Consider the following 25,477-nt stretch of genomic DNA (forward strand, 5'->3'; position numbering starts at 1 on the left):
CTACATTTCAAATATTATAAATACTTTCTAGCTTCTTCTTCTTCCAATTGCTTTAATTAATGTCTAGGTTTTTTAAAAATATTTTTGAGAGGGAAAGAGAGAGCAAGAGAGAGAATTCTGAGAGGGAGAGAGAGAGTGAGAGAGAGAATCCCAAGCAAGCCCTGCACTCAGTGCAGAGCCTGACTCGGGGCTCGAACTCACAAACCGTGAGATCATTACCTGAGCAGAAATCAAGAGTCGGATACTTAACCAACTGAGCTACCCAGGCGCCCCTGTTTTAATTGGGAAGACTAAAGTATTGGGTAAAAAAAGAAAACATCTTTAAAATATCATCTCTTCCTTGTCCTTTCTCCCTTTTAAATCATTCTGACTCTAAAAACTCCTTAGTGTTTGAGACACATCACTTTTTGCTTTTCTTCATGTGTTTAATCTTATTAATACCTTCTTATAGAAAGCGGCCTCCTTGAGATCACTATTCCCACTTTATGTTCCTTAAAACACACAACAAACTTTCTATTCAACGGGTACTCAGAGTACCTAATGTTGATCTATCATTTATCAGCCCATCTTTTCTTTGTAGGCTTTTATCTCCTTAACAGACTCGTTTTTCAGTTTTTCATCATGCTATTACCATGGGTCTCAATGAAAAACCATGTTTCTCTAAAATGTGAAGCTCCTTTCTGTATTATATCTTTTTCTTTACGAAAAAAAAGTATTGTAGTCAAGCATTTAATGACAGAAGGAATGAATATATAATCACTAATATGTTTCCTATTTTTTCAAAGATTTTTAATAGCCAAGGTCTTTACATTTCTATGGTGACTGAAAACTTTTTTTTTTTTTTTTTGCATGTGTTACATTTTACCACATAGGAAATAAGTGAATCCATTAGGGAGGGTATAATTTTTCTTGTTTTACAGCAGGAAAAGTGATTTATGAAATGTCAGTGCATCAGAATGTGAGTTGGGGCCGGAACTCTACGCACACAGCCAAGCTTCTCTTCAGCTGAGCAGGCCACTGCTTCCAAATGGGAGTTGCAAAATGCTGACATCTTTTTTTTCTTTTTTAATTACAACAGTACTTAAATTACCTTTCAATTTTAAAAGCAGAATATTTTGAAGTCCTCGTGGTATAAAATAAAAGCATATGTACAGTGGTTAGTGGCGATGGCGTAAGCACACTCACAGCCTACTCACTTGGTTTCGCGCTGCCAGCATCTGGGGTGGTTTTGACAGTTACCCGGTTTGGAACTATCTTTATTCTGAAGCATACATTATTTTAGTTACAGACAGAAAATGTAAGAAATGATAATGTTGAGACATAACTTAATAAAGAGTATAAAAATGGTAGTAATTCTGTTCATAGTGTTCAGGCCCTAAAAGAAGTTTCTGTCTATTCTTAAATATGATACATAAACCATGTATCTGACAAAGGACTGGTATTGAGAATATATTAAGAAATCCTACGATTCTGTAATAAAAAGGTAACATAATAAAATCTAATCTAATGAAAGAAAATGGGCTGATGATTTGAACAGATACTCCCCAAAAAGAGATATAAAAAGTGTTGTCAAAAGGTACATGAGAAAAAGCTCAACATCATTACCATTAGGGAAATGCAAATCAAAAAACCACTATACACCCATCAGAATGGCTAAAATGTAGAAGACAGACAACACCAAAGGTTGGCAAGAGGTTGAAGCAACTAGAACTCACATACTGTTGGTCAGAATATAATATGGTTAAAACCACTTTGGAAGAAGTTTCTTATAAAATTAAATATGCACCAACCCTATGATTCAGCAATTTCACTCCTAAGTATATATTTGTCAGAAAGGAGGCATGTTCACAACAGGTCTTGTACAAGAAGGTTCACAGCAGCTTTACTTATAATAGCTGCAAATTGGAAACAGCCTAAGTGTTCATCAGTAAGGGAACAAATAAACTTATAATCACAGAATGGAAAAGTACTCAGCAATAAAAAGAAACAAATTAGTGACATACAAAATGTATTAATATCAAAAAACTAAAAGGAGCCTTACACAAAAGGATACCCACTTTATGAGGCCACTTATATGACATCTGAAAACAGACAAAAACTTATCTAGGTAACAGGAAAAATATAGGCCAGTAGAGGCCTCTGGGGAGGTGGACGAAGGAAGTGAGCAGGATGGGGCATAAGAGTATATTCTGGAGTTAAGTTCTGTATCTTGATAGCAGCTGGGAGTTACTTGAAGCATCTGTCAGTACTCAGTAAATTAACCGACATTAAAGAACCAGATAACCCTGTAAACAAACTGAACTCTAGCTAATGATACCCATGCTAAAGTATCCACAGGAAAGTTTACAGTCTGTAATTTACTAGGAAATTCATTAGAAAAAATTTTTTGCTCTTTTGTTATAAGTTATAATAAAATGTTAATGGAAAAGAAAGGAACCTACATTTTAATATATTTAGCCCCAAGTCAAATGTGATTTAATATTTTTAAAAAAATTTTTTAATGTTTTTATTTATTTCTGAGAGAAAGAGAGAGAAAGTACGAGCCGGGGAGGGTCAGAGAGAGAGGGAGACACAGAATCTGAAACAGGCTCCAGGCCATTTATATGACATCTGAAAACAGACAAAAACTGTCTGAGCTAGCTGTCAGCACAGAGCCCAAAGCGGGGCTCGAACCCATGAATCGTGAGATCATGACCTGAGCTGAAGTCGGATGCTTAACCGACTGAGCCACCCAGGCACCCCGATTTAAATTTTTTATTGACAAGCTAAAACATGGAAAGAGCCTAAGTGTCCATCAACAGACGAATGGATCAAGAAGATGTGGTTTATCTATACCCTGGAATACTACATGGCAATGAGAAACAATGAAATCTGGCCATGTGTAGCAACATGGATGGACCTTGAGGGTGTTATGCTGAGTGAAATAAGTCAGGCAGAGAAGGACAAATATCATATGTTTGCACGTATAGGAGGATTAGGAGGAACTTAACAGAGGACCAAGGGGGAGAAGAAGGGGGGAAATGGTGGGGGAAAGGGGGAGAGGCAAACCATGAGAGACTCTTGAATGCTGACAAAAACTGAGGACTGATGGATGTGGGGGGGGAGGGAGGATGGGCACCGAGAGGGGCACTTGTGGGGATGAGCCCTGGGTGTTATATGGAAACCAATTTGACAATAAACTATTTGTTAAAAAAGAAAAAAAATATTTTTTTTTATTGACAAATCATACTTTTTCTTACATAAGTAGTAAATGATAATGGTGCTTGTTACCTGTTGAAGGGCAAAATTCGTTTTCTTTGTAATTTCTAAAAGACTGCATTTTTAAAACTTTACAATGTAAAGTTAAACAATACACTAAATTAGAAAATACGTTTTCACTTTAAGTCATTTCTTATATGATGAAAAAACTATGAAATCATGAAAAAAATTTCTAAGGCTATTCAAAATTGTTCTATTTTTGTGAAAAGGGTTTGATGTTCTCATATTGCATTGATAGTAGAATTTCAGTTTTGTTATAAATACACTTTTTTGGGGGAGGGTTGATATTTACTTTACAATTCTGCAAACTTTATAAAACAATCTGATCACCGATTATTCCCAATCTTTGAGCTCTTTTTCCTCTTCCTAAAGTGCCTACTCCAAGAATGTTTTCAAAACAGGTCCCTATATTTGGCAAACCCATCTGAAGCCTTATCTCTCTGAGGACCTTCTTATGGTACTACGTTTTAAATGGCAATGGGACTCCATAACATTCTTAGCTCAAATTTTAGTATTTTTTGCGTCAAGTGTTAATGTTGAAAAATATAACTTCAATCTCATTTTTTTTTCCTTTAAGGTGATCTAAATAAATAAATCCTTTCTTTCTGGAAGCTTTCTAAAAATCTCTGGTTTCACTGATACCGAACAGTTATTCAAAGAATTGTGGCAAAGTCTAGTTGCCATGACTTAGAAAGGGCAAGCATGCAAAATGAATGGAATATTCAAATATTAATCTATATTCTTCTCAAGATATTCAAACTAGCTCTAAATTATCTATAAAATCATCCCACTGGTTACATTCTATTTTTTCTTTTTTTGTCTTCTGATAAAAAAAAATTACCTTATTCCTATGGAAAATAACTCACACACGAGCACTGGGTGTTATATGGAAACCAACTTGACAAGAAGCTATTTGTAAAAGAAAAGAAAAGAGAAGAAAAGAGAAGAGAAGAAAAGAAAAGAAAAGAAAAGAAAAGAGAAAAAAAAAAAAAAGAAAGGAAAAAGAAAAGAACTCACACAAGACCACTCAGAAGTCTCTTGTAATCCATAGCCCAATGACCTCTGACAAAAATAATCACTGTTAACAGTATATATACCTTCAGATTCTTTTCTGAGCATATATAAACACATATATTAATATTACAGATGAAAATGAGTTAATAAAATGGACATCACTTGGCTATTTTTTTTAACTTAATATCTCTATGTTAAACACATACTTACTTTATTTTTAAAAGTTATACGGTGGTCCATAAGTTAACTATTCCCATATCTACACATGATTTTTCCCCAATTTTTCACTTTTTACAAAAATGATACTATGACTATCTGTATACGTATATTCACCAACTTTTGAAAATGATTTCTAGAAAACAATTTCTGTAAGTGAATTTGCTGAATCAAAAGATAAGAATATCTTGGGGTGCCTGGGTGGCTCAGTCGGTTAAGCATCCATCTGACTCTTGATTTCGGCTCAGGTCATGATCCCATGGTTTGTGAGACTGAGCCCAACATGGGGCTCTGTGCTGGCAGCATGGAGCTGGCTTAGGATTCTCTCTCTCTCTACCCCTCCCTCGCTTATGTGTGAGTGCTCATTCTCTCTCTCAAAAATAAACATTAAAAAAAGGTAAGAATATCTTAAAATCTTTTATATTTTTTAAAAGTTTTTAAGAGATAAAGCCAATTAACTGACTTTAAAATATCACAGCCTGCTCAGAACTCAATCACTCAAAAGGCAGAGGAATGACAAAAGCACTTAATCTAGAACAAGAGGGAAGAACTGGTTCCTGATGGAAAAAGTGACGTCCTAGACTTCATGGTTAAAAAGATGACTGTCTGAACAAGGCAAGTCAGAAATGAGCCCTATAATTTAGGAAAGTCAATTTCAAAAGTCTAAAAAGTACACATTCATTCCAGAGACAACAGACCTGAAAATATGGTTGAAGCTGGATAGAAGGTTTACAGTATAAAATTCTGACAAAATTAAACAAAAAAATATTTAAATGCCGAGAAAGAAAAAAAAGGCAGAACAAACAACAGTGGTTGTATCTGGCATTCTCCCAGGGGTTCAAATATAAATTATTATATATAAAAATGAGCACATAACCATGGATGAATATAAACACTGACAGGAAACAGAACAAAGTCAGGAAGATAAGAGCACAAAATGAGCTGAGGCTAAGCTAGATTTAGATCTCACTTACCTGATGAGAACACCAACTTAGGAAAAGAAATGTTTCAAACACAAGTTAGGCAATAATTCACACCAAACAGTATCACAGATGGTAACTGAAAAGCATCTATAGACTGGGATAGTTACCATATTTCTGCCTGGAGTCTTAATTATAAAAACAAATTCGAACCATTCAAAATGAAAAAAGTAAACACACTGCCTTTCTTGAGTACATAATTACAACCCAAACAATTTTGTGGCAATTCATTTTAGCAACAGAGTATACCGGAGTGTGATGGCTCTTGCCACGGGATCGTTACTATGAATCACAGAGAAAATTCTCTTCACAAATTCATCCACATTTAGAATCTTCTCCAAATGCTTCTCACTCTGTTGAGTAACTTTAAGAACACACAGCCTCAGGAAATTGTTTCTATGAAGAAGCATAGAGAAGGTGAATGAGACCACTTTAGGAAAGTAATAGTTAATTAGGAATCAAAGCAACATTAATGATTTTAAATTTTGGCAACAGGGTAATGTTTTTCAATCTTACCATTTTTTGTCTCATCACTAAAAGAGTTGAAGCCTGTGTTTTGAATACTAAGCATGAGCAGTTAGCAATGCCTATAGTTCTACTGCAAGATACCAAGAGGGCTTCTCAGAAAGATAAGCCGTAGAGATGAACTACATCTCTTCATTCCCATTATAACCATGGCCAGGAGGTCAGATGGTCTTCCTCTTCTCACAAACTAATTCTACACATCTCTCCTTCAAGTCTGACTCCATGTGTATATAAATACCTGAGTTCATGAAAAATGGTGGAAAGTAGGAGGGACTGGTGGGGAGAAAAAAAAAACAAACCAGGGATTTATCCAGCGCTTCCATGTTTCTGGCACTCCACAGTAACATGTAAGCTTGTGTTATAAAATATTAAATCAGAAACTTCTCAAAAGAATCTGTGCAAATCACAGATACTTCCAAAGCATACAATAATACATTAAGATTGTCTGAATTTGATTTATCCTGTTCCCCAAAGAAATAAGTACCCCCTGACTTGTGACTTCATTTTTACTCAAAATGCCATTACACTTCACACTAAAAAGTGTTGCAAGCTGCCATGTGCATCTACTAAAACGGTCACTAACCATGTGGAAGTCCTAAAGCGCAAGAAGAATAAAGTCTACAACATTAAACAAAGAAACATGAACAAAATACTTTAGAATGTCAAAGCTTTAAAAAGACTTACCCAACTCTAAAAACGTCAGCTAACTTTAGGAATGCAGAATTGATGAGAATCGGGAATGGATACTTCTGGAAGAGCCTGGGAAAGCGAACAACTGCTTCACACTGTTCACCAAGTTTGCCAGATCTTAGACCTAAGAAAAGCAAAAAACAGAAGAACGGCTTACAAATCCATGGTTATAACAAGGCAAAACTACCAAATGCCAACACAGAATTACACAGTAAAATTACTTCTACCGTAAAATAACATTCACAACAGTTAGGTAAGGTACAATTGTAACTCATGATCTTTTATAAATAATAGGCAAAATAGTAATTTGGTAAACTGTCACTTTTACATATAAAATAATGAAGAAGAAGAAACAATTTTTTTAAGGTTGAGTCGTTTAAGAATATTTGGGGCCATAAAATAAGTCTCAACAAATTTAAAAGGACTGAAATCATACTTGTTATATTCTCTGACCAGAATGGATCAAGTTAGAAATTGCCAAGAGAAAAATATCTAGAAAACTCCTAAATATTTGGAAATTAAGCAGCTTATAAATAAGCCATGGGTGAAAGGGAAATTAGAAAATATCTTGGGGTGCCTGGCTAACTCAGTCAGTTAAGCATCCAACTCTTGATCTTGGCTCAGGTCATGAGCTCATGGTTCATGGGATTGAGCACCACACTGGGCTCTGCACTGTTAATGCAAAGCCTGCTTGGGATTCTCTCTCTCTCTCTCTCTCTCTCTCTGCCCCTCCCCCACTCATGTGTACACCCACAAGCACTCTCTTTCTCTCTCTCAAAATAAATAAACAATAAATGAACAAAATAAAAAAAAGAAAAAGAAAAAATATCTTGAACTGAATGAAAAAGAAAGAACAATTTAAGGGAGGCAGCTAATACAGTTTTTTAAGAAACATAACTTTAAAAGCTTTATATTAGTGAAGAAGAAAGGTCTCAAAGCAATGATCTAACAAAGGGGCCAAGATAGTTCAATGTTGAAAGGATACTCTTTTTAACAAATTGTCCTGGAACAACTGAATATCCACAAGCATAAATAAACAAATAAAACCTCAATCCTTAATTTACACCATACACAAGAATTAACTCAAAAATGAACCACAGACCTAAATGTAAGAGTTAAAATTATAAACCATATTGGGAAAACACAGAGGAAATTTTCATGAGCTTGGGTTAAGCAAAGACTTCTTAGATACAACACAAAAAGCATAAACCATAAAAGTAAAAAAGTGATAAACTCCATCAAAATAAAAACTTCTGCTCTTTGGGGCACCTGGGTGGCTCAGTTGGTTAAGCATCTGACTTTGGCTCAGGTCATGATCACCTGGTTGATGGGTTAAAGCTCCACATAGGGCTCTGAGCTGACACCTGGGAGCCTGGAACCTGCTTCAGATGCTGTGTCTCCCTCTCTCTCACTGTACCTCCCCTACTTGTGCGCTCTTTCTCGTTCTCTCTCTCTTTCTCAAAAACAAATAAACATTTAAAAATTAAAAAAAAAAACCCTTCTCTTCAAAAGATACTGTTAAGAAAATGAAAAGAGAAGCCATATACCAGAAGAAAATATTTAGAGAACATGTATTTGATAAAGGACAATGTAGAGGCTGCTTTTAGGCAACAGTCTTGACCAACAGAAACCTGAGTAACATAAATGGGTCCACAGTGACTACTGGGCTGAATCCAAATGGGATGACCCACCTCAAAATCTCCATAAGCCCTACCTGACCAGTGGGCTACTTACGACCAGGAACAGGTACCATAAAGGAAAATTCCGTATGTTTCCATGACTTTTTGCTCCCCCCACCACCTTTAAATCCAGTCCCCAACACTGTCTCCTCACTTGTCTCTCTTTTGCTATCCTGCCCAATGCTCCCTTGCAGTGTATTCAATACACTTCTATCTCCCTTGTTGTGCCTTGGGTGAATTCTTACAGCACCCATGTCTCCAGTCTCCACCCTCTTGGGTCACTCCACAGACATCATCCATACTTCTTACACCTCAGTTACATGATAACCCGATTTTTTAAATGGGCAAGATCTGAAGGGAAATTTCATTAAAGAAGAAATATGAATGGCAAATACATGCAAGTTAACAGATGGTCATCAGTGAAATGTAAATTAAAAATCGCATTAAGATACCACTACATACCACTAGAACGGCAAAAAATATGTTAAGACAGAAAATACCAAGTGCTAATGAGGATATGGAGCAACTGGAACTCTCAAATATTGCTGGTGGGAATACAAAACTATATAACTCCTTGGAAAACAGTTGGGTTGTTTCTTACAAAGGTGCTCATTCACCTCCTGTACACACAGCAATCCTACTTCGAAATATTTATCCAAGTGCATTGAGAACATCTGTCCATAGAAAAAAAATCTGTATTCAAGTGTTCATGGTAGCTTTATTCATAATGGCCCCCAATTGGAAAAAATCCAAATGTCCATCAGCTGGTGGTGGTCTATCCATACAAGAGACTACCAGTTGGCAATAAAAAGGAAACAAATGCTGCTTCATGCAACAACATGGGTAGATCTCAAAATCACTATGCTAAGTAAAAGAAGTCAGACCTAAAAAAGACTATAAACTATATGACCATTTTATATGACTTTAAAAAAAAGGCAAAACTTTGGGACAGAGAACAGATCAGTGGTTATCAGGGGCTTGAGAGAGGACACTGACTGCAAAGGGGTACAGGGAAAGTTTTGGGGGTTAAGGAAATGTCCTATGTCTTGTTTTTTTAAGTTTATTTATTTTGAGAGAGAGAGAACAGAGTGAGCTTGAACGGGAGAGGGGGAGAGAGACAATCCCACGCATGTCATGTGCTGTCAGTGCAGGCCTGATGTGAGGCCCGGGCTTACGAACCATGAGACCACAACCTGAGCCAAAATCAAGAGTTGAACACTCAACCAACTGTGCGACCCTGGTATCCCGGAAACACTCTAGGTCCTGACTGTGGTAGTGGTTTCATGACTGCATACATTTGGTGAATTTTAATTCACCTCAATTAATCTGATTTTTTAATTAAAAAAAGAATAAAAAAGTTAATATTCAATCCCTAAAATATATTTAGAATGAATATATTGATATATTAATATAATCAGTTTCAAATATTTCTTTTAGTATTTTAGCATTTGCAAAATGCTAATTATATATATCTGTATTTGTACAAAAATAGGTGCACAACACTCTCTCTGTTCAGTAAAGTCTGCTCACTGTTAGAAAATGACAAAGGAAGTACTCATCTGAGGACTCTTTACTGGGTGACTGTGTTTCAATACAAAAGACAATCAGAGTAAATCTGCACAAGCAATTTCTACAACTTATTAATGGTGTGAGTTCTATAAATGCACTCATGTTGGTTATTTGGTACTTGAAATATACTTCCTCGTAGGAAAATAAAAAGCACTATCAGCACTTGTCACATTCCAGAATCCAATAACCACTTATAATAAAAGTTCCTATGGAAAAATTAATTCACGTTTCTAATTGAGATATTTAGAACATATCCCTTCTTTGCCTGCTCCCCTCTTCCCCTACCCCCCACCTCCATGCACAGAACTGCTACTAAAGCTCTAGGACTCTTCTCCCAACAAACACACCTTGCCTATGGAAATGTTCCAGGCATCTGGCAGTGGCTCATTGAGACTTAAAAGCTTTTCTAAAGGCCTGACTTGGCAAAGGGGTCCAGGGACACACACAGGGCAGTAAGGACAAAAGGAAGGGAAAGAGGAAAGGCAAGTGTGAGGATGGAGATGAGAGAAGTAACAGATGTGTTTGTGCATGTGTGTGTGTGAGGGGGGAATCTGTCGGGATGATACACTGTCATTGGCCTTTTTTCCTCCTCTTCTCCCTGCCAGTAGTTGAGTGACGCAAAAGGAGGTAAAGTTCTGTTTGTGATGAATTGAACCCTGATTGGGATGAAAAACGTAAAGTAGGAGACAGCCCATGTAGAGGAAGCTTCCTGACAGAATATGATCTGTTTTACATTCTCTTAAAAAGCAGAACTACAGATTACACTGACTTGTTTAAACACGGTGATTTAAAATGTACCAAAGATAATTTTGAATTTGGCCACAGAAATGTTTCGATTTCTCTAATATTGTCAAATTTTATTTCCTTAAGATAAAATAGACCCTCATTCCTGTAACAGAGCCAATCAAAATAAATAAGTTAAAGAACAGTACATTTCTTGCTTATTTTCTGATGTAAGAGCTTTAGGAAAAAGGAAACAAGAAGTGAGGTTGGCTCTGAGGGACAGAAGCTAAGGTTCAAGGGAAGAGAGAAATGCCTGAAGATGTAGGATTTGGCAACAATCCTATGCTGGGGCTAGGGTACCCATGGCTTGCTCTGGGCCAATTTCAATTTCAGAATAAGCCAAGCACCTGAATATAGGCACGCAGCACAAACAGATCGTGTTCTAAGGACTGTTCACTTCATCTCTGTTGCTAGCTACAACCAACCTGAGGAAGTATGCCCTGATCATAAGACCAGTAATGGTGAGAATGTCACTATAAAACCAGACATTAAGGTGTAGGGATGTGATTGCTGTTTCTACATCTTTCTTTGTATTCTCCCACCAAAGAAACAGAGCTCTCCTTTTTTATTTTTTAAATGTTCATTTTTGAAAGAAAGAGAGAGAACACGCACAAGTGGGGAAGGGGCAGAGAGGGAGAGAGAGAATCTCAAGCAGGCTCCACACTGTCAGCGCAGAGCCTGACAAGGGGCTGGATCTCATGAATCATGAGATCATGACCTGAGCCGAAAGCTACTTTGAGAGGGTAGGAATTTGGATCCTCAAGCTATCCTCCACTACTTGCGTCTTACTTGACCGGCCTGTCTATACTGCAATTAAAAAACTAGTAGGTTTCTGAATCTGGCCCTCAGACAAATTTCACCTGACAGATAACAAAGTTTTTTAAAGGTTTTGAATTCATAGTCAAATTTTAAAATGAAATGAGTTTTCCCCAAAAAAAAAAAAAAAAACCCCAGAATTTCCGGTTTTGAAAATTTTAAAGATCTGCAATGTCATTAAAGAAGGTGGGAGTCTTGACTATATAAACACTGTAGTATTGCAGGTCTGTGTTCAAGGGCAGTTTGGGTTTGATATCATTTGTGACTACAACCACACACTCTACTGTAGGACTTTCTCTAGCAATTTTTGGTTGCCTTTGGGCTCAAATAACTAGAAGAGAATTTTGGATAAGAATTTAAAGTAAGAAAGCTAATAAAGTTAATAAAATGAGGCACCATGAAATCTAAGCTGGATAAAGAAAACAGAAGAGTCTGATGGGTAAGGGAAAGTAGACTGGTGAGGTCTGAATGAAAATAAAGAAAGGTCAATATAGCAGTTATGATGATGACGGTGGTGGTGCATATTAAGTGCTTATTCTGTGCCACTCTACTAAGCACTTTAAATGTACTAAACCCTCACTATAGTCATAGAAGTTAGTTACTATTACTATCCCCATTTTATTTTTTTAAGTTTATTTATTTTGAGAGAGAAAGAGAGAGTGAGTACAGGAGAGGAAGGAGAGGGAGAGAGACAGAGAGAGAGAGAGAGAGAGAGAGAATCCCAAGCAGGCTCTATACTGTTAGCGCAGAGCCCGATATGGGACTCAAACTCACAAACTGTGGGATAACGACCTGAGCTGAAACCAAGAGTGGGACACTCAACTGACTGAGCCACCTATTATCCCCATTTTAAAGATGACACAGGCAAAGTCTGGTTAAGCAACTTTCCCAAGAAACAACAGCTAATAAAGGCAGATGTGGGATTCAAATCCTGGCAATCTGGCTCCAGACCAGAGAATAGAGGTTAAGATTTAAAAAGGGATTATTTGATTAAGATTTTAGAGTGCTGTAATTCTGAGGGATGACAAATTCTAGGGAACTGAGGAAGAATAACATAAATTATAGTAAACCTGGTGGTTGTTATGTACATTATGTTAAGTTTTCAAAACAACGTACATTTCCAGTATCAATCAGAGTTCTTAGCTTCAAGCCACACAGGCTAACTGGCTGATTATGCAGAACATGAGTTTATTAAAAATCTAATAAACAGTTTCAAGGCTAAAGATCTAAGAACACCTAATACCACACTGCTAGACTGATTAGATGAGAAGTCCTGTTGCTGGGAAACATGGGATGCTACTATTAGCTCTGCTGTCATCCAGGAATGCCGTAGCCATTGCCGCTATTACTGTCGGCTAACACCGCAGCCACTATCGCTGCCAGGGCACGGAATTGTGAGTGTGCCCTTCAACTATGCCTTCTTGCACTGCTAACCCCCTGTATCACAGAGCCCAGAGGAGGTCTGTTTGATTGGCAGAGCCAAGTTCACATCCTGCACTCCTGCAAAAGAAACTAGAAAGTCAGTTTTTGCTTCCACTCTGGTGAGACAGGACTCATGGTGTGGGTCTTTCCTGAAGCACGGGAGGAGCGATCCCAAGACACTGTGACCAAATACATGACTAATAACCACTGCAAACAACAATGCTGATACACTTCACCATACAAGCATGTTATAAGAGAGTCTGGTATATACATTTGCTTTAGCTGAGGGGTGAGGATGATTCAAAATGGAACCATAACACATATGTATCTTAAAGTGTATTCATTAAAAATGGCGGTGGAGGAGAAGAAATACCATCCTAAGTATGCGCCAGACATTATAAGATAACTTAATAACCCACAGTTTAATAAACTGATCATGGCCAAGTCTCAGTAAATTATATTTTAAAAGCAGGACTAGAAACAACTGAAATGATAGCTCAACTGATAACGAATAATAAAACACCCTTCATCCAAATTTCATAAATTGTCTGTAACTATACATGATAGGATGTATACAATATTGTACAGCCAGAATACTGATTTAGAATCATAAACAAATTAGTCTTATTTTATGAATACTAACTTTCAGGAATACTTAACCCAGTTTGTAAGTTACAAGATAGAAGCTCTTACCCATATTTAAAAATGAGTCCATGGATTTCAGTAAGAACTGAAGAAGGGCCTTGGGTTTTTGGAATAGTTCATGACTCATCAAGTGATCACCAATCAGAATTTGAGATATTGAGACTCTCAATTCCACATGACCTTCTTATAGGTTCACTTCTTGATACTGTCAGACTAACTATGGTTTGGTGGTACAGAGTCTCAAGAGAGAATTTGATTGACTCAATGTGGGTTGCATGTCCACTTCTGAATCAATCAGTTATGGCATGGAATGAGTCACCTGGTACAGACTTTGCTGCAGAGGCCTCACTTCAGTAGGAGATATGTAGATATATCCAAAGTCTCATTTGTTTATTATAACACACCAACCACATCTATGCCAATATGGATAGTGAAATAGCAATCTGTGGTCTCTTTCACATTCTGAGAGTTCACAGGTTTTGGAACATAGGTGAGGTGATAGCATCTAAGGGGAAAATCAGGAAGAATAAATAGTTGTCCTGATTTGTATCAATTTTCTATTTCATACTTAAATTTTTCAATGAACACACCTCAAAATTTCATGTAGCAGTAAGTTCACCAACACCTCAAGTAGCAACTCCATCTCCTAAATTTCCTCTCTTCCCATAGCCCAGCTGTAAGAAAGGGAACCACTCCCTTCCTGGTTGCTCTTTCCACGTATCCTTTCCAAGGCCAACCAACCTCAAGGAATCAGACAGGCTGAGTGATGTCATTTAAAGGAGACTCCTTTTCACTCAGGGTGAAGGAGATCTTGCATAGGTTTTCCTAAATCATCAGGACACTTTCTGTCAGTTCAAACTATGCAGAAGTTATAGGAGTAAGAAAGTTATACTGATTAATTTATGATATGTCCTTACAATGCCTGTCTTAATGATTATCCATGTTCTGAAACTTGTCAGATAAATAAGTTATACTTGATTATAACATTTAACTCTGTATATACTTAGTCCTCACAGCTCAGTCATCATGGTTATCAGCTTAAAACTCTAAAAAAGGGACCAAAAGCAGCTAGAGTGATCTCTAAAAATGTAAACCAATCCTGTGACAGTCCTCTACTTAAAAACTTGCAGTGTTTCTCAATGCACTTGACATAAAAACCAAACTTTTTGTCCTGACTAACAAGGCCATATATGATCTAGCCCTGTTTCCTTCTTAAAGCTCTACTGTTCAATAATATAGCCTAAAGTCCAAGTACAGCGACTAACACAATGCAGGCGATCTGTAAATATTTGCTGAATGAATGAATGGCTATCACCTGATAATTTTTCTGTTACTAACTACATCTGGAAGGAATGGACTTGTATCAGCTTCAAAATGGCATCCATTTATTCTAGAGAGATCAGAAACAAATAGCTTACTGCCATGCTTGCTCAAAAGGCTAAGAACAAAGGGCAAGAAGTTATAAATGACATTTCCCAAGTGTGCACCTAAGGACACTAGTGCCACAGATATTTCTTTATAATGGAGTTCAAGTGTCACATGTGTACATCTAGCTGCCTATGCAACATCTCCATTTGGATGACTAAGAGATGTCTCAAGTTTAGCAGTCCCAAACTGATTTCACGTTCATCCACTCAGTAAACGGCAATACATACTTCTAGTAGATCTGACCAAACACCTCAAAGTTTTTTTCCTGATCACTAATTCTCACATTCTCATCAAATTCATTAGCTAATCTTGTTGACTCTACCTTCAGAATATATCCAGAATCCCAGCACTTCACACATCTTCACTGAAACCACAGTGGCCCAAGCTACTATTTTTTGTTCCCCTGGTTTGTTACCATTGCCTCCTCACTAGTTTGCTCACTTCCATCCCTGGCCCTCCCACTTCAATGTACTCTCAACACAGCAGTCAGATAGATCCTTCTGTTAAGTCAGATATGCCACACCTGTGCTGAAAGTTCCCCATGGTTTCCCATCTCACTCAGAATTAAAACCAGTCTTTTCAATGGTTTGTATTGCCTTGCATGAACTGGCTCCTGGTAACCTTTTTATCTTCGATGTCTATCACTCTGCTTCAGAAAGAACATGCAAAACAGGCTCAGACCTCAGGGTCTTTGCATTTGCTGTTCCTCTATTTGACCAGTAAGGCCTTTCTCTGACTATCCTACATAAAATAACAAACCAGGGGTGCCTGGGCGGCTCTGTTAAGTGTCAGACTTCTGTTCAAGTCATGATCTCAAGGTTCATGGGTTTAAGCCCTGCATCAGTCTCTGCGCTGACAGCTCAGAGCCTTGAGTCTGCTTTGGATTCTTCGTCTCCTCCTCTCTCTGTCCCTCCCCTTCTCTCTCTCTCCCTCTCTCAAAAGTAAATAAACATTAAAAAGTAAATAAAATAACAAACCAACCCCAAGCCCACACCCAGTTTTCTCCAGCCCCCTTCATTAGTTTCATTTTTCTTTATAGTTTGTATCCCTACCTATCACAATATATGCTTAATATATTTGCTTATTGCCTATTTTCTCTGTCCCAAATATAAGCTCTACAGGGGCAGGGGCCTTATTTTGTTTTTGTTACTGTTTCCCTAGTACAAAGCCTGATGAAATAAGTCATGTGTGTGAATGTGAGTGTCTGTACGTTTTGAGGGGTGCAAGGGAGGGACAAGAAGATGGGCTATGGAGTAAGAACCTCCTTTAAAATACTTGAGAAACTATTCCTTGGAATGCAATTTGGGAAACTCTGGTCTAGATGTTTTATTTATTTATTTTTAAATGTTTTTCATTATTATTGAGAGACAGAGACAGAGCATGAGCATGGAGGAGCAGAGAGAGAGAGGAGACACAGAATTCGAAGGAGGCTCCAGGATCTGAGTTGTCAGCACAGACCCCGATGTGGGGCTCAAACTCACAAACCGTGATATCATGGCCTGAGCCAAAGTCAGATGCCTAACCAACTGAGCCACCCAGGTGCCCCTAGATGTTTTAGAATTAAAGCAAAGTCAGAACTTGTAGCTTTCTGTCTCTATGACCTTTGGCTCATAAAACAGAAATACTTTAACAAGTAAAGGATGAAATTATTCAATAGTTAAAATACTAAATTATATTCTAATAAAACTGGCCATTCTTAAAATCTAATTTCATAACAGCTTTAAAAGATGAGCATGGTGAAGTGAAAAAGAACAAAAGTCTTGTTTTTGTACTGTTTAAATTATCTTTCTGAGCCTGAGACTCATCTAGGGAATACTCACCTGGGGTCCTCCTGGGAGAACTGAATACGATCACTTGCTTAATACCCCAGACTGACTGCTGGTTTATAGTTACACACTCAATAGTCATGCAAGAAATACTGTAGTTCTATTTCAACTTCTAAAAAGCACAAATCGTGTTATATATTTTTCACCACAATGTCAAATTTTTAGGAATTCTGGATTTCTCACTTCTTCAGAGCCTGATCCTGATCTCTGTTCTACAACCACTGTCCTACTGTCATGAAATGAGCCCACCTAGACCAGAGTGGCAGAAAATGTCTTTAGAATTGGTAAGGTTATTAGATATCTAGACCTGCAACTTTCACTGGGGAATAGGAAGGAATTTCCAGAATGAAAAGGAAAAGATTATGTAATGTTTAAAAAAGACATTTACTATTATAATTTCATATTTCATAGTGGAAACAATAAGAGAAAGGAAAGCCCAGCATCATTTTCTTGGCTGATGAGTCTGTACTAAAGATATGATGATTCAACCAAAGGAATATCTCATTGAAGTGCTGTGACATCTTTATGTTGATCAAAAGGAGTTAAAAGCTTTTTCTGAGAAACCCTTATCTAGACCTACCTACTCGAAATGTTTACAGGTTAAAAACCAAAAAAATGAAATCCCAAAAACTTGACAGTGTCCACATCAGAGAGCTGGGAAATGGCTCAAAGTGGACTTAAAGACAGATCCTTCTAACCTGTAGTCCTAACTCTCAATATATTATACATGGACTATGATCAATGAAGAATTAACTGTGTGCCAGGTGACAAAATGATCCCCCATTCAATAAAAATCACTGAAGTACACCGAAACAAAGGTTTAATACTTGAGCTCTCTACTGTCAAATATTCGCCTTTGCCTCCCACACCCATATCTAAGAAGGCATATCTCTTTAGCATTTAATAAAGGCTTCCTTTCCATAAAATTACATCTATATTTACAAGTCTTGCCAGCTCAGGTGTACTGAACCCACTTCGGAGACAAAAAAACCTAGCTTAGGTGAACTTAGATGACCTGTTCATGATCATTAAAATTAGTGGCATTGGAATTCGACTCGGCCTAACTCCAAAGCTTCTTCCACTACACCAAGCAGCCCTTGCACCCCTCACCCTCCACCCCTTCATCGACAGAGAAAGAGAACTCGTGGAATTTACAGAAAAAAAGGCGATGCTTTTCCAATTTTGGGGGGCCATATTTAACCTGCCTAATAACCTGTAGGTAACAGAGTTAACAGAAATAAAATAAATCGCTATAAAGTGGGTGCAGGATTATTATTTAGCACTCCTGGCGAAGACCTTGTCTCAACTGTACGTACTGAAAAATAATTTCACAATTTAAATTTAACATTTTTACAAACTGCTTGGAAAATCGGGGGACTGTGCCCCCAAGTGGTCAGACCGGGCCCATCACTGGAGAGCGCTACTTGTTCAACTGGTGCAAAGCCAAACCGGCAACGTTGCAATTTTCCTGCAGTCTTCCAGAGCTGCAAAAGCTCCGGATTCACCCAGAGCCTGGGAGCCCGCCCCCGCCCTCGCCCAGGAAAACTAGGCGCATGCGCCTATCCGGCGGCCACCACCGCCTGGTGGCGCCAGTGCCCCCCACACCCGTTTCACCCGCTCAGCCCGCTCTTTCGAATACCTTTGTCTAATTCCATAAGGGCAGAGTTAGCATCCAGCTCCTGTTCGCCATAGCCGGCATCTGCCAGGAAAGACTTAGTTGAGTTTGACGCCATGACCCGAATAATCACTCGACTAGCCTATTTAAAAAGATTGCAAACTCTGCCCCAGCACCGCCATCTTCTTCCACCACCTCGCGGATTTTTCCTCCGCGCTATGTCAAGCCCTGTTACGCATGCGCCCTGGTCTCCCCGCCGTTCGCCAGCGCCTCTGCGGCCCCCCGCGCAGGCGCTCAGGGAGCTCCAGAACTCTGGGTTCCCGCGGCTTGGAGAAAAAGAGGCGGGGATTGGAAGGGGGAAGTGACTCGGAGGCGCCCGGACGCCGCGGCGAGAGCCAATCAGAGGGCGTGACGTCAGTTTGGCGGGGAGTTTGGTGGCCGGGGCTTACAGTGGCGGGGGGGGGGGGGGANGAGGGGCGCAAGCTACGATTTCTGCTGAACCTAGGGGCCATTTCCGCGGCTTTTCCTTCAGTTGAACCTTTTCCTCTGGCCCAGATGCTCTTCAATTCGGTGCTCCGCCAGCCCCAGTTCGGCGTCCCGAGAAATGGTGAGTAACGGCCCTAACCGCTACTTGTTGCTGGCGGGCTTCACCTCCCCCGAACAACACGGCGCACCAAGGCCGACTCCAACTCTGTTTCCCAGCCCCCGAGTTCTCTCAAGGCCAAAGTGAATTCTTGTTAGTGAGAACTACTGAAGAAAGCTGCACTTTTATGCCTTTGGGACACTTTTAATCGTAATCGGGAGTTTTTAAATTGCAATACGGGCCGACGGAGGGACGAAAGTTGAATCGGCTGGCCTTCTTTACGGCTTCTGTCTGTATTGCACATTAACTGGACAATGCGTGCATTTGAGTGTGTGTGTGTGTGCAGTTTAACAGTTTTGTGAGATCTTCAAGACTCATATTCACGGATTCATTTGTTAATTCATTGATTCATTTGCTGTGGAACTTTAGTGAGCCCAACTGTTTGCTGTATACGCTGGTGAATATGATTCGCTATTAAGGAACGCAGTCAAGCAGAGAAGACAGAACATCTGCTTCTAGCATGGTCAAAAAAATGTTCCCCCATGTGCATAAAAATTCGAAATTACACAGTGAAAAATGACCATAACCACATCCCACAGAGATCATCACTGATAGTAGATTAAAGTATATTATTCCAAATGATTTTCGGAATGCCAGTGTAGTATGTATTGTTATTTACAGAAATGGGATTTAAATGCTTTGTTTCGTTTTCAGGTATAGCGGTATAACTTGGGGATGTTTCTGTGTTAATAGTATGTTAGTGGTATAACATGGGGATGTTTCTGTGTTAGTAGTATGTAGAAATCCAACTTATTCGTTACAGTTGTTGAGGTTCCTTAGGTTAAAACATTGGCAATAGGAGTTTTGAGCTCAGGTTTGAGTGTCATCAACCTGAAACTTTCTGTTAAGTTTCTGACCAGGGAGTTACTAGGCAGACCAAGGTTGGATGCAAATGAAATCTCATTCATTTAAAAATGGTCTTCTTTCCCCTTGACACCATGTGGAAAACAAAAAGAAAAGAATATGAGAAGGGGACCTTTTATATTAAGGCAAGGGCCTAGGAAAAGGATATTGAGAAGTAGATTGAGGAATAGTCCCTCAGTTTCCTGTCCCCATTCTGAACTTTGTACCATCCTTACCTACTTCCACCTTGTATATTCTTTCTGAGGGTACTCTAAATGTCCTCTGTCTGTCTCTCCTGGGACCTTGCTTAAGTAACTTCTCTGTGCCCTGTGTCCTGAGTGGCAGTACTGCCCAGTGGGTAAGAGCTCTGTCTTTGGAGTTAAACTGCCTGAGGTTTAATTCTAGCACAAGTCCTTACTATCTGTGAGACCTGGCAAGCTGTTTATATTTAGCTTCTATTTTGTAATTAAAGTTTTTCCTAATTCTCCAGTAGATCTGTCTACTTCCCCTCTCTTTCTCATTCACAGAAACTCATGTATCATTATATGTTAGACACTGAAATTCATTCATTGTTATATACTATGCATTGAATTTTATAGGACCATCTTTTTTCCCCTTCCATGTTGATGTTCAATGCTAGGCCCCTTTTCTCCTTCTGCCTACTCCCATGAATGTTGATCATATCCACAACCAGGCCTTCTTCCTCTACTACCTTCAATCGTCCATTCCCTATGCTTTACATCCATTCCTATAAAAGCTGTGTGAGTATCTTCGCCCAGCAGGTCAGTCTCACAAGCATCTCAGACTCCAGTACTCAAAACTGAACTCCGTTTTTCCTCAAACCTGCTCTGCTACCTACTTTAGGGAGTGGTCCCATTATTTTATTTTATTTATTTTATTTTTTTTTTTACAAATAGTTTATTGTCAAATTAGTTTCCACATAACACTCAGTGCTCATCCCCACAAGTGCCCTCCTCCATGCCCATCCCCCCTCCCCCCCACATCCATCAGTCCTCAGTTTTTGTCAGCATTCAAGAGTCTCTCATGGTTTGCCTCTCTCCCTTTCCCCCACCATTTCCCCCCTTCTTCTCCCCCTTGTTCCTCAGTTAAGTTCCTCCTAATCCTCCTATACGTGCAAACATATGATATTTGTCCTTCTCTGCCTGACTTATTTCGCTCAGCATAACACCCTCAAGGTCCATCCATGTTGCTACACATGGCCAGATTTCATTGTTTCTCATTGCCATGTAGTATTCCATGGTATAGATAAACCACATCTTCTTGATCCATTCGTCCGTTGATGGACACTTAGGCTCTTTCCATGTTTTAGCTATTGTTGAGAGTGCTGCTATGAACCCATTATTTTAAACTAGTTTTCCTAGCCAGAAACTTGAGTCATTCAAAAATTCCTCTTTTTTCCACAAAATACAGAAAGTTCCCTTAAAACCTCTTGAATCTGTCCTCTCTGTTCCCACTGATTTTACCTCATCAGTATATCTTGATGTGTTCTATACTTACCATTTTATTTCCATTGGGTCCTAATAAATTCTTGTCTATACAATAACAAGTTTCCTAAATGGTCTCTTAGTTTCTGTCTCCAGTTTATTCTCCACATTGCTGCTAACAGTCTTTCTAAAGTGGAAATCTGATTACTCCTTTATTTTTAAATTGTTATCTAAAAGTTTTTATCATAGGTTTAAACTTACTGAAATTTTAAAATAAAAAATCGAAATGTATCTAATGGAATATAAAGATTAGTGATTTGATGATCACATCAATCATTTTTTTTAAATATGAACAAACTCTTTAACTGCCAGATTTTGTATGTACAGTTGAACCTTGAACAACATGGAGGTTAGAGTCACCAACGCCACACAGTCAAAAATCTACCTATAACGTTTGACTCCCCCAAAGCTTTACTAATAGCCAGCCTCCTGTTAACTGGAAGGAAGCTTTACCAATAACATAGTCAATTAACACATAATTTCTATGTTCCACATATTATACACTGTATTTTTTTCAGTAAAGCTAGAGAAAAGAAGATCTTATTAAGAAAATTATAAGGAAGAGAAAATCTGATTACCATACTATGTTTGTCAAAAAAAAAGACCCCACATGTAAGGGGACTCGAACCTGTGTTCAAGGTCAGCTATAGTTGCTTTTTCCCCTTGATTTTATTTCCACTTTCTTTCACAGGATTTATCCTAATGTAATTTGATTCTAGGCTTGAAAAGTTATTTTATTGATCGCAGTGTCAAAATTTTCTGTAATCATAAAACACTAAGTGTCAAGAGTTTCTTCTGAATTGTTACAGTTATTCATATCCAAGTGATCAAAACAATATGGACTATTAATTTTGGTAAATAATTATGAGGCCAAAAGTAAAATTTAATTGAAAGTATGTCTTTTAAAGAGATGGATTTAGCTATTTATGGTGCCTTTATTAAAGGAATTATCCTATTGTCTCTTAGTTGGAGTCCCATAAGTTTTTATACTTTGGATCAAACAAGGTTTAAGATTGGGACATGGAAATGGCTTCCTTTTGAGAAGTGGAAAAAAGACAGTGATGAAGGGAGAGGAGGGCAAAGAGCCACAACCTTCTCAGACAGATCAGTTACAGAAATGCACATATATCAAATGATTCTCTGAAAACCTTCATGTCCTTAAATACTCCTTGAAAAATTGGCACCTAATTCTAGGGGCTTAAATTGTACATCAAGGGAAGAATAGCCTTTTCCAAGTGAGTGTTATGGGGGAAAGAACTATATATTCATGTTGGAAACTTTTGCAAAGCACAAGGATCCAACGACAGTTGGTTAAGAGACCTGTCTACAATGTGTGTTATAGGGAGTGAAGAAATGGAAGGAATGGGGGATAAGGACAAGTTACCAAGCCCTATTAGGCCTTTTGTTGGTGTTTGGATATTAGTCAATGGGCAGCGAGGTAGAGTTTGAAGGAGTCCCCGTGTAATTCCAGAGAATTAGATCTCCAGAGTTTATCCTGTTCAGTTCCGCCTAAATTGTTCAAGACTTGGTCCTTTTGACTTTGTGTGTTGCAATCATTAGATTATTATATTTTTTAACTCCCAAACCACAAGTGTACATTTACATAACTTTAGAACACAGGTTTTTATTTTAAAATTCATTCTGTAAATGGATATTTATGAACTTTACAACATAACTATTGTATTCTTCCTTTAGTGGTCTATTAATGGTTTGTTTACCCTGATACCTGACCTAGAGGTAATACCCCCAGGAATAAAGACTAAATCTGGGTTGTATTCTTTGGATTGTATTCTTTCTTCTTTTGTACAGATTCCTTCAGGTTATCTCTAGGAACACTAAAGCTAGATGTGTCTGAGGTATGTCAGACTAAGAGGTCTTCTACAAACAGTATTTTTGATGAAAAGTGGGAATTGAAAGTACCCTAAAATGTAAGAGAGTTTATTAATTATTTAGATAGCTCTCAACAGAATGTAATTTCATTGTCCTCTGGTGCTTTATAAACATTTAGTTCTCAGTAACCATTTATTAAATGTTTCTTTTAAATATTTAAAATGTTATTGACCCCTATAGCTAAATGATAAATCTTTGAAGATTGCTTACTACTTACTTAGGACCATAGTACGCATTAGATCTCTGACCCAAGTAGAATAAATTCTCCCTCTACCCTAAATTTCTTCCTCTCTTTCTATATTCAGTGAAAATTTACTCATCTCTCAACTTTGATTTCACCTCCTCTAAAGACTACCCTGACCCCACGAGTAGCCAGGGCTGAACTGACTGTACCCTAGGGGTAGGTACATGATGCCTCACATGAAAACTGCTCTAATATGCTTGAAGATACTGTGACTTGTTGCTGTTAAGATTTTAGAATCCTAGAATTTTAGCATTGGTAAGCAAAGAGGAAGTGGAATTAGAATTTACTTGTGAATATGTTAGTGGCTAGGAAGGCACATTTACCTACATTATTTCCTTTAACTCTTTGACCATTGGCTTATGTATGACATATCTAGTAATTTAAGAGTTTGCAGTAATGTTGATTTAGAAACTCTGGAACCAAAATTTTAATTGAAGAGAAGGGCAGTTTTAATGGTTTTGGTAGTCTTTGTGGTTGTGTTTTGTCATTGTCACCAAAGAGCGTTGGAGAGGTAAGGTCTTTTTTAAATGTGCAAAGGCCACTTGTTTCTTAAAATCTTCAGTGTACAAACAAGAGTCTCCATTGAAGATGGATTAATATTCCACTTAAGCCCAAAGCTGTACCTCACCAGAAGTTGAGAATGCTCTTTCATCTCTACCTTTCAACCTCAGGATCCCTTAAGGAAATATCAGAAACTGCATTCTAAAGGATCCTGGATAGTGAGTGGATTTGTATAAAGTATGTAAAGCTTTTAAAAACAGATATTTACCTCTGTGCTTGTTAAAAGTACTGATATGTGGTGATATTGGAATTCTATAAGGAATTATGTCTTACTTTAGGATGGTCTTCACAGTACCCTCTACAGTCCCTTCTAACTGGTTATCAGTGCAACTGTAATGATGAACACACTTCTTATGGAGAAACAGGAGCCCCAGTTCCTCCTTTTGGATGTACCTTCTCTTCTGGTAAGAGAATTACTATCTCATCTAGGCTTGCTCGGAAATAATCTATTTCACACTTAGAGAAGAAATATACTGGGTATCCCCCTTTCAAGAAAATAGTAGGTTTGACAGATGGTGGAGTTTTTCTAAAAACTGTTCTCCTATGATTTATGAAATAGACTTTTCTTAATTTCTATGCATAGTTTTACAGTTTCTCTAAAGCATAGGTCTATTATAGCATTGTTGGGTGCTGTTTTTGTTTGTTTGTTTGTTTGTTTTTTGACTTGATACTGAGAAGGGATTGCAAAGGTTCAGCTATCATGAAAAACTGTTTTGCCCAGTAGATACACCTTTTGGTCTGATGGAATCTCTCTCTCATGTATTGGGGAACATATGAACAAAAATAGAAGAAGTTGTCCCAACTGTTAATAGTTTAGGAGAGGAAAAGTAAAAGGGTATGAAAAGGAAATTTAATAGACTCAACCTGCTGGTGGCCTGTATCATATGCTTTTCTTTGCCTTTGATCAGTACCTCTCTTATTTTGTTTAAGCACTACCCATCTCTAAGTAAGGCATTATCTGAAGATAATTTTGGTGGTTTTGAGTCATTTATTGAATTATATATTATGAAAGATTTTAAGCAGTCTTTAATTCAAATAACTTCTCTACCATATCAACTGCTATTTGGGTAGAATCCTCTTCCCTCTTTTCAGACAGATTTTTTTGTGTTTAACTAGAAGCATTCAGCTAATCTATATCATTGTTTTTATAGCTTTATACCCAGCTTTAAAATTTTTGTGTTACTTTTTATGTATTTTATTTTTTATTTCTTATTTAGCTCCCAATATGGAGCATATACTAGCAGTTGCCAATGAAGAAGGCTTCGTTAGGTTATATAACACAGAATCACAAGCCAATAAAAAGAAGTGTGTCAAAGGTAAGCCTA

General features: G+C 38.0%; 2 protein-coding genes across 4 annotated transcripts in view; one reads left to right on the forward strand and one right to left on the reverse strand.

The window, feature by feature from the left end:
- The window catches only part of INTS7 (integrator complex subunit 7), an 85,657-nt gene extending 66,928 nt beyond the window's left edge, over positions 1-18,729 (reverse strand). The window contains exons 1-3 of the mRNA XM_077763178.1: positions 18,491-18,729; positions 6,678-6,807; positions 5,718-5,864 (exon numbers count right to left, since the gene is read on the reverse strand). Coding sequence (XP_077619304.1) covers positions 5,718-5,864; positions 6,678-6,807; positions 18,491-18,584 — 371 coding nt within the window. The 5' untranslated portion in view covers positions 18,585-18,729. The remainder of the gene's footprint in view (positions 1-5,717; positions 5,865-6,677; positions 6,808-18,490) is intronic.
- A 214-nt stretch (positions 18,730-18,943) lies between these two features.
- DTL (denticleless E3 ubiquitin protein ligase adapter) overlaps positions 18,944-25,477 on the forward strand; it is a 48,356-nt gene continuing 41,822 nt past the window's right edge. For all 3 annotated transcript variants that reach the window (XM_077763182.1, XM_077763181.1, XM_077763180.1), the window contains exons 1-3: positions 18,944-19,073; positions 24,431-24,556; positions 25,370-25,468. In XM_077763182.1, coding sequence (XP_077619308.1) covers positions 19,022-19,073; positions 24,431-24,556; positions 25,370-25,468 — 277 coding nt within the window. In that variant the 5' untranslated portion in view covers positions 18,944-19,021. The remainder of the gene's footprint in view (positions 19,074-24,430; positions 24,557-25,369; positions 25,469-25,477) is intronic.

Source organism: Crocuta crocuta, unplaced genomic scaffold, assembly GCF_008692635.1.
Source record: "Crocuta crocuta isolate KB4526 unplaced genomic scaffold, BGI_CrCroc_1.0 scaffold3, whole genome shotgun sequence".
NCBI lineage: Eukaryota > Metazoa > Chordata > Mammalia > Carnivora > Hyaenidae > Crocuta > Crocuta crocuta.